Consider the following 10867-nt stretch of genomic DNA (forward strand, 5'->3'; position numbering starts at 1 on the left):
TAGAATTGTAACGCTCACTAAAAGGAAAATGACACACAACAAAAACAAAACAAATGTAACTGCAAATGGAATAAACGTATTCCAAAAGATATATGACTCCTCAACGTACAAAAACCTGGTCGCCCTTGACCACTAGCCGACACTTGTCCATGAAGTACATGTCCGAGGAGTGGGTCTCTCCGTAGAGGCGTAGGCGCTCCTCCTCCCCCAGATCCAGGACGAGTTTGCGCTGGTCCGTGAAGTAGATCTTTGGCACTGGTGTGTGCAGGCGGAAAGTGAAGCTGAGGGAGCAGCCGTGAATGACTTCGGTGTGATGTCGCATGTTGGCATACCAAAACATGAGGTCCCCTGGACGGGATTGAAGGAGGCGAAAGGAAAAGACCAAGCACATACTTACAACGACGTAGCCAGGAAAAAATGAAAATACAACTGTACAAACAAACAAAAAATACTAAATAAATTATTTTTGCATAGAGTTGTCCTTTTTTTTTATTGCAACTAACTGACCAATTGTCTTTCATTGATGTAAAAATACACATTAACTATTCACTGTACATATCTGAGCATGTATGTCCATGATTTCCATCATGGATATTACTCATTAACACTGAATAGTTGTTGTGCATTTATGTTGATGGAGGGCAATTTGTCAATCAGTCACATTACAAAAACAAAAACAAAAACAAAATAATGCCTCCGGCACCACTTCGTGGCGGAGGCATAAAAAATATGGCTGAAAAATCATTTCATGACCTTTGAAAGAAAGGAGAAGAAGAAAGAAAAAAAGAAAGAAAGAAAAGATTTGTTTTCCTTTTGAAGAAAGAAGAGAACCAAACATGTCACCTGAGAAGCCTGGGAAGAGAAAACCAGTTACAGTATCATAAAGCTAAAAAAAGACAAAAACTAACTTTCTATGTCCCTGATGAATGATGAGAAGAAAAAAATATGATGTTACAAAACATTTTAGCACAAACACACAAAAAAAGAAAACATACATGAGGTCACCACACAAAGATGGGATGGAAAGAATTTGCCAGAGTGTGTTAAAAAAAGGCAATTCAAACTTCCAAACCAAGATATTATCCGAGATGTCTGGGAAGAAAACACAGTCAATACAGAATGGCTCGAATTCACGAAGGTGGTACAAATGAAACCATGGTTTAAACCATGGACAAAAACCATGGAGCGCCAAGTGTCACATGGAATATTTCATTACGAAATCAGTCATTTCCTCGATGAAATGATTACTTGGTAACAACATGACAACATTTTGTAACTAAATGAACATTTCGTCCACGGAATGATAATTTCGTTAACGAAACGGTCATTTTGTCGAAGAAATGACCAATTTCGTAACGAAATATTCCGTGCGACACTTGGCGCTCCATGGTTTTTGTCCATGGTTTAAACCATGTTTTCATTTGTACCACCTTCGTGAATTCGGGCCAATATGTTCATAGGGCATCGATTCATTGCCAAATCATGCAATGCTAAAGGTCTACATCATGAAAACTAGCCACTAAGTGTGTACCCTTTTTAGACAAAGAAAATACCATGACCCATGTCTTTGTCCTCTACATGCACCCTATTTCAATGTATCAGGAATTAAATTATGTCTCAATAAGACACGGTTTGATATTTCAGTCTCTGCTCCTTCCTATGATAAATACAGTCAACCTTGCCAAAGTTGAATCTACATGTATCTGGACCAAAGAAGTAGCTTTGACTTCATAGAGAAAATTCGACTTATGAGGGATATAAATCAATAGAATGTAAAGAGAAGAGGAGGTGAAAAAGACCTTCGACTTAGGCAGTTATTTGACTTTTGTGAGGTGGACCTAAGCAAGGTTGACTGTATTAATTTATGTGTGGATACAAGATAAAGAAATTTGGCCTCCACAAGCAAATCAATAGAACATGTAGGCCTACCATGACAAATATGTTAAAACTCTCACACAAATGCTGAACTACATATAAGCATATTCAATGCTTGATAATGAGCCTAAATAACAGGATGTGTACACACTAAAAAACTGTTCTGGGCCATATTCTGAATTTTTCTACCAGGAGAGAAAAATGAATGGACTTCAAAGAGAAAAGAAGTACATGAAAGAAAAAAAGAAAGAAAGAAAGAAAGAAAGAAAGAAAGAAAGAAAGAAAGAAAGAAAGAAAGAAAGAAAAACAAACAGAATGAGGACAGAACATAAATGGGATTCCAATGAAGGATAGAAAGAGAGAGAGAGAGAGAGAGAGAGAGAGAGAGAGAGACAGACAGACAGACAGACAGACAGACATGGAGAGAAAGAGACAAAACATGAATCATCCACAGATGAAAAAAAAAATAGAGGAAAATAACCAAACAAACTTGTGCTTGGAGCTTGTCATTATTCTTTGCGCTTGTGCAGGCTTTAAATGATTAAAATGATTCTTCCAGCTGAGCCTCAATAATTCGACACTTGTAAAAATCTACGTAACATGCCGGTCATTTCACCAACTGAAGATCTTGCTGCTAAACCCTGCTCTATACAGTGCACTCCCATTATGGCGAACATGGTCATATCAAATTATTAACTTATTCTCTTATAATGAAATTTCAGCACAACGAAAGAAAACTGCCTGTCCTGAGGACTTCGTTTTAACAGGGGTCCACGGTACGTCTGACCCACGATCATGTTAATATCTTCCGCTTGCTAACTGACAGAGGGATACGAATACAGTTCTAGTCAAAGACTTCATGAGTCATTACACTTGTATGCACTGTACATGCATTATCGAGTTTCATGATCTGGCACGCTGTGATAAAGTAACACTACTACACTTGTAAAACAAATTCATGTTTCGAAACTATGATCTTATTTTTGTAACTGTGTGCTCAGTCTTATCTGCTGAATGCCATTGCATAAAGAGATGTAAGCCTTCTGTTTCTGTACACTTCCAGTGTGATATTACAGTTTATGTGTCATGGATATGATAACAATAAGCTCTTAAAAGTAAAATGGAATCACACGGTGCTTACACAAAATATCTTCAGCAACTCATGGGTATGGACATGAGCAAGTCATTCTATTGCATACAGACTGATTAATGATTAATTAATCATGATTTCAATGCTAGGGATTGACATTTCATGATGTGTTTGACAAATCTCATTCTTCTTAATTATGTTCATCTTTAATGCATGGACATTTGTGGAAACAATATGTTGATACTTGACATGAAAAAGTTTTGTTTGTTTGGTTTTTTTTTTTTTGGGGGGGGGGGGGCAACTATCAGCTGTGAACAAATGAAACAGGATCATGGCGTGTATTCTGAAATGAGAATTATATTACTCTGCAATATTATGTAAACTGAACTTTACATGCTGGCGAAAACACCACAGGCGGGTGACACGACATAATCATGGAGAAATATGGCCACTTTAAATTGCCAGTCTTCCTAGAAGCCAAACATAAGACAAATCATATCATGACCTTCAGCCCCTTCAAAAAATTGAATAATACAAAACTCTTGTAGACACTATAATATGGTATGTACCTGGGAAGAAACCAAATCAAAGAGTTATGCATGGAGTAGAAATCCTTGTGCCTTCAACTGACAGCAAAATTTTCAAAATGAGAACAAAAATGTTATAAGGTCACCTGGATAAAGAGTGAAGACCACAGGCTTTCTCCACTTGACCTCTCCATTCTCTCTCACAGGCCAGGAAAGACTCCAATTCTTTACTCCACTGAACTGAAAATAAGAACATCATGGATACAGGAAGTTAGAATGGGTACCATCTATGCATGCTTGTCCTTGATTATCAAAATCCTTTATCTTCATTACAGTAAAGTACCAAACCAAACAACGACTTCTGTTTCAAACTGATTTTTAAAATAATTTACGTGGTATATAAGAGTATAAATAGTTGATGCACACTAGGTACACTCATGAAATGTTGAAGTCTTCTCATCCAGCAATGGCAGTACCGAAACTTTAAAAGTTTCATATTTTTTAACAGATTGCGCAATCTTGCTCAAACTTCACTGATATGCTCTGCTTATATGTGCTGCATGCACTCAATCCACATGTTTGGATTTCACTCTCATTTAAGATTCAAGGAAGAGTGAAAGGAGGAATAGGCAAGGGACTTACCTGTGCAGACATGAAAGTGTCACATGTCTCATCCAGATGAGGTGACACGCCCGTTCCAGGAACCCCCAGGAACCCAGTGAGGTTGGAGTCAGGCGACATGGCATTGCGTGGTAGGAAGGCCGAAAGGGGGGACATCTTTTTCAGCCAATCCTGATCAGTGGGGAACATGAATTGATTTCTTACTGGAACAAACTTCCACGAAAATTTAACCTGTGGCTGCGTAAATCTCACAGGTTACCCTCCATATGAACTTGGCCATAACCTGATAATCTTTCTTGATAGCATTTGGTTGGTCTCCCCCCCCCCCCCCCCCCCCCCCCCCCGCCTAAAAAAAAAAAAAAAAAAAAATAACAAACAAACAACTCCTCTGTCAAAAAGTAAGGCCATGTTGACACAAACGGAGTGGGTGGGATTGGGAAATCTCCAGTCATTGACACGTTTACATTTTCCAAACATCTGTGCCTATCATCGAGTCAAACAAGGCAAGGTTTGCAAGCAAAAAGGATGAATGTTAAAAAATCCTGGGCTCCAGTCTACATGATGCAAAAACAAAGAATGACTACACACTCCTTTCTCCATGGCAATGAGAACAAATGAAGGGGGGGGGGGGTCAGAGACATTTAATAGGCATATTTTCACCTTTCTTGTGCCTATTTTTGTTGCATAGCCATATCTCTGTATGGTTATTAGACTGTTGAACAGCATTTTGTCCTACTATTTGCCAGATAAAAGACCCCCCCAAAAACAAAACAAAACAAAACAAAACAACAACAACAAAACCACCACCACCACCACAACAACAACAACAGCAACAAATCATAAACAACAACCAATTTGCAATTGTGTGCCTGTAGTCCAGAGTTTGAAAGATCTTGCCTGCAAGTTTAAGTTAACAGTATTTCAATGCCTTTAGCTATATACCAGTGTTACAAGCTTGTAGTTACATTCACAGTATCCATATACTGTATGATAGTACACAGTACATTTGCTATTCAATAAATGTGGGTACTGTGTCTGGTATCTGCAGACACCCCATTGGTAACATTAATGTTTTGTTGGTTGTGCAAGCCAGTCAAAGACTTTGCAGGAAGTATAATATAAAGCTTTGTAATGCCCTTTGAAACATACTGCATCTGCGTACCTGTAAATACTTGGCATTTTCAGGCCAGAAGCCCTCTATGTAGCCAGACGCACACTTCATGCCCTCGTAGCCTGGTCTGTTGGTGATGTTGGCCAACTTGTATCTTGTGCCAGCCTGAGAAACACAGACAAAAGACGATCATTCAACCATTAAAGGTCCATTCATGAATCAAAGATGGTCAAAGAAGCTTCTATGCACTCTGTGACATATCATTTCTACATAAAATCCATTTGAGTAGTGGTTAAATTTTCATGTGTCTACCAAAAACAAAACATACTTTAAACATCATTGGTAATACTTAGAAATGCCTGTCAGAAGCTTTTTTACATCGGAAATGAATTAAGCATAATCTTTTCTCCATATTGATAATGAATGAAAATTGTTGGACTAGGAGTGATAACATCTTACAATTAGCAAAACGTGAATCAGTGTTTAGCATGACAATGATCATCACTAAGACTCAATTGCTGGCAATGTGCCACATATTGGAAATGAGGGGATCATCCTGTTCATTCCAAAGATTTATGGCAAAAAGCACAGTTTAAAATATAGCATTTCATTCACATCCTTTTCCTCTCCAAGTCTCACATATCTTTGGAACGGAACTTAAAAACAAATCTAAAAAGCAAACCAAATTAATAAATGACATGGTGGAGTTTTCTGCCATTTCAGATGCAGCACTTCCTAAGATTTCTCATGCCAACAAAAAGATTACAGCATAGAAAATAAGACTTTGATAAAACTATTTGCTTACCAAAAGTGAGCAAGAAAGAGAATGCTGGAATACATATGACAGAACAAGGATTTTCTTGCATCAATAGTAATTTTACACTATGCTAGTAATCTCTTCATGGCCTGGGGTAAAGCTTTTATTTCTTAACTCCATAGATATTGAAATGGATTACTGGGTAGTTGTTACATCAAATCCCAAGCAATGCACATGTGTGGAATATGCTCATAAGAATATATGAGGGTTGTTTTGCAAAGAACAGATAACCCTTCCATACAGTGTAGTTGATTTAGAATATGATGTCTAAATTTCACTGTTCAGCACACAAAGACAGTCTAAGTGCTGCACAGAACTTCACACTTACATTTTTCAGCATGGGCATCAGATGCAATAGTCACTTTGCTTGGTGCACATAACTAGGATCATCAGGAAAATTAACTGAATAGGAAGCATGCAAATCTCTGCTGTTCTAACTTGATATAAATCTTACAACTTTTCTTTCCTGAGATTTGTGTCAAATTGTCATCATATACACTCTTACCTGCCAATCAAAATATTCCACGTCTTTGTACTGTCTTCTGAAGGTGTCGCAATCCCACGTTCCGAAGCTTTCCCAACCTACAAGACAACACATTGGAAGACATGGATTCTATCATAATGTTCACCTGTCTTGATTGACAATTGGCAAAGTCCAGTGCTATTACCTATGGTTCTTTTATAAGTACTTATGTTAATTAAAGGGTTGGCATGGTATTGGTTGAGGTGAAGATTCAGTATTTAACTTTTTGCAAGATACTTAGTAACCCCTGCAGGAAATTTTAAATAGCATATAATTCTGAGAAGAATTCAAAGTTTACTTGATGAAAATAAGATTCAAAATGGTCGAGATATTAAAGAAACAAAATAAAACAAAGCGATTAAAATAACAGGTGGGTCCAACCTTTCACAAGGATCTCTCTGTTTTAGATATCTCAGCCATTTCAAAACTAATTTTCATCAAGTAGATTTTGAATTCCTCTTATGATTATATGTTCTTTCATATTTCATAGAAGGTTCTTATTATCTCAAAAAATTATCATCCAAAGAAGACGGAAACCTGAAGCCCCATTTCAATCAAAACTGTACCATCCCTTTAACTCAAATGAACAAATTTGACATATCACTTGTACATCATGCCATAACTGCCCTTTCAATTTCAAAATTAATAGAATATATTTCAGAAAGAACGATACTCCCTTTCTTAGAATCTGCACCAAAAGTAACTTAAGGTAGGTACTTCATCAATATTCCTCACAATCAGCTTCACTGAATTAACATTCATTTATGATCAAAGCATAATTTTACAGACAAACTTCCCACACATTGCATACACAATTTATTGACAAACACTTGTGACAAGGGCAATAACACTGTGATGTTTAACTACAAAAGTGTAGAAATCCTTTTTCTTTCATGTTCTCTATTTTCATTTCAATTTGTGGCAATCTAGACCATCATGATTGAAGGCCCTGCAATATTCTATATTTGTATGTTTTAAGTTTTTATAAGTCAGATACACATGACTGAAACGGCATCCAATGCCTTATCGTGTAGCTTACATGAACTTTGTGATTCTAGTGTGACATGGGACATTATCTATTCAGGTTTAAAAACATTGTATCTTGTCAGCTACAACTGGGGAGCTTCCAAAACTAGAACTCAGCCAAGCAGCTCATTTCAACCACTGATTTGTTCTTCCGTAGAGATCAGTGATTTCTACCCATGCATGATGCATGCTGAAAGTCACCCGATTTCCCCAAATAGAAGCCTTTTGTTACGTCATCAATGCCAGCTGCGCGGCGTGCCTCGCCCTGGACCAGAAAGTAGAGCACGCCTCTAATGTGCACATGAAGACCTCAGAAATATGCAGCTTGAACCCCTAAGTTCATTGACCCTACCGGCGCAAAATATCAAAGTTCCTTCATAAAATCCATAAAAATTTCTGGATCACTTCCAAATTTAATCATCTGTTCTTTGTGTCATTCTCAGTCTTTCCTTAAAGTTTCACACTAATCTGGTAACAACTTTTTGAGTTATTCTGCACACAGCTAAACAAACAAACCAACGGTAATGAAAACAACTTCCTCCCTTTCCAGAGGTAATAAGAAGAAAAGATGATTAAATGGCATACAGTGCATGTTTCAATTACCATCAGATATATTGAAGCCCCAAGTTACGGCTGAAATGGATATTACCATTAAAAAACAGCAACAAAACCGAACAGGTCTATAGCTCAGCTTAACATCAGATCAAGAACCGCCAGAACTAGGTGTCTTTTAAGCAAATACTTCACCTGAAGATCCCTACCCTTCATGGCATTGGTGATGATGACGGGCTCTCCCTGAAGAATGAGCTCTTCGAATTCCTCTGGAGTCTCCGGGCTTGGCAGACGTCTCACGGTCTCCTCCAGTCGGTCGTCCAAGAAGAACCTCTCCTCTGCCGGGATCCATGACGGGCACTCCTCAGTCAGGATCGAGAGTAAGTCTGAGGTGGGAATAAGACCCCTTGTTACAAACCGAAGAATCCATGCCTAGTTTCATATCAGTGGAATGTTCTCTTCCCACTTTGCCATTTAACAAAAATGGCAATATGACATTCTTATCATTTTCAAACCAAATTTGAGACAAAAGAATGGTTATTGTCCCCTTCTTCAGTCCCAGCAAAGTTGTACATATATGGAAAATGTATTGTCTTATGTCATTTATTTTCATATCTTTTTTTGTTTGTTAGCCCGATATTGGCTAAAGAGAAACCTGTGACATTTCTTCTACAGTTGTAGTTTATCCACAATCTGCAATACAGGTCTAGTAATCATATATCCCAACAGGTTAACATGATAAGTAGGCATGCTACACACACACATACACAAAAAGTCATTAGAAGGGTTCTTAGGAAAGTGAGGTAGCAAAAACTATCATTCATTTGTCTCGAGCTTGCATTCATATTTTATAATCACAACTATGTGTGGCAGCTGTTTAAATTTACAAACAACAGACTAACAGATAAAGATCTAAGAAGATGGTGATGAAGAATAGTAATGATGATAATGATAATAATAATGATAAAAATTACAATTATGATGACAATAATCATATAATAATGATAATAATAATAATTATTATTATAATAATAACAATAACAATAATAATAATAATGATAATTATAATAATGGTGATATTAATAAGGAGAAGAAGAAAAAGAAGAAGACGAAAACAAAGGAGGTCATCAAATAGCTCTTGATAAGTTTACCTTGCTTCAGGAAGAAAAGCTTGAGGATGAGCTGTTCCCCAAGAACAGTCTTGATGACAAACCATGTGACAGGGAGTGTCACTTTCCAAAAGAAGAGAATAGCGAGGGGAAACGTAAGGGCCATCACAACGCCGGCCCGATAGTCCATGCTCAGTTGCTCTGTTGACAATGGCTGGAGGCTTGATGCGCCTTTTCCCTCCCCTGCTGTTTCTGCATATCCCGCATTAAGGTTGTTGGTGTCTCCATCGCTTGCGGAGCTAGCAGTCTCTCGCCTCTTTCTGGCTGATTTTCTGGATGACATCCTGCCAGCTTAGGAAAAAATCTGCAAAGAAAAAGAAGAGGTTCAAATCAGGCATAATTTCTACAAGCACATCAACCGACTGCTCCAAAACCAAAACTTAGGTCTACAGATTAGTACCCGGCCTTCTGCCATCTGGCTTTCTCAAGTTTGCTAAATTTGCAACCCTTAAAGTACCTGGTACACAAAGCAGAAGGATCATGCATGGATGACTCTTTATTCACACACACTGCACTAGATCATAGTACCGTAGTCTATGATAGCCCTACTACATATCGACCACCGTCTTTTAAACCGACCGCGTATTCATTGGCGCACTGAACGCTAAGTACGCACTTCACTGTGCGCAAAGCACATAAAAATGGATTGGCTTTGAATGTTGATGAGGATGGAGAGGGAAAACGCGAACATTCATTGTTTATTAATGGTTTTAATCAAGGACAAAATTTCGAATGAATATTTTCACCGAATCGTAATGACAGCACAGTCAATGTAATGTCTATGGAAGTTTCTAAAAAGCTTCGTAGACTTTTTCTACAACACTGCGTTCAATACAAGTATACAACTCTGTTTGCGTGCATTGTCAATGCAAAAACAGCGGTCGATCCTATTAATGAGCGTTACCGCGGGGAGCTGAGCTGAAACTAGGCCACGCAAGTTCGTCGGCGATATTTTTGCACTGAAACTTCCAATCGAAAAGGGAACAACGGCATTTGATAGAGCTGGATTTTCTCAATCACGTAGGTCAAGTTTTTTACATGAATTTCAGTGTTAAATATTCTTATCAAGCAAATAAACATTAGGCGGTCGATGAGTAGTAGGTCCAACCATACTATAAATGAACACAGTGTCAGTGCAATGCGAGTTTATATCAACATGGATACATACGGAATTAGTACATCAACCCTAGGCCCTAAGATTAAGAATACTCTATCCAACATAAAGCAGAGACACTTGGGAGAAATATTCGCTATGAGCAACAGGGCAGGCTTCCATTTACATTTACGGTTATGACAGAAAAACATTAGGGTGTCGATGTGTTGGACACCCAACTACTACGTTACGTATTCATGCAGCGAGCAGTGATTAACTGTTGTCCCACATATCCACATTTACGTCGGTACCTTTACATTTCAGAAAAACCCTTTTTTCTTTCCCGTAAAGTCTGTCAAATCTTGAGTGGAAGCGAACCATAATTTTTGTTCCAGTTAACACCATCCAGACATATATGGATACTTACTGCCACTGGGTGCGTATTCATTGGATTAACACCATA

General features: G+C 37.9%; 1 protein-coding gene across 1 annotated transcript; it reads right to left on the reverse strand.

The window, feature by feature from the left end:
• Positions 1-10867, reverse strand: LOC139719418 (uncharacterized). Its single transcript, XM_071630836.1, has 8 exons — positions 10832-10867; positions 9294-9615; positions 8352-8528; positions 6547-6623; positions 5276-5389; positions 4135-4284; positions 3639-3732; positions 1-348 (listed from the first exon to the last, which is right to left on the reverse strand). The coding sequence occupies exons 2-8, from the start codon at positions 9592-9594 to the stop codon at positions 101-103; spliced, it is 1161 nt and encodes a 386-aa protein (XP_071486937.1). The 5' UTR covers positions 9595-9615; positions 10832-10867; the 3' UTR covers positions 1-100.

This window comes from Diadema antillarum, unplaced genomic scaffold (assembly GCF_040938485.1).
Source record: "Diadema antillarum isolate AM-2024a unplaced genomic scaffold, OU_Dant_1.0 scf00000009, whole genome shotgun sequence".
In the NCBI taxonomy this organism is placed as follows: Eukaryota; Metazoa; Echinodermata; class Echinoidea; order Diadematoida; family Diadematidae; genus Diadema; species Diadema antillarum.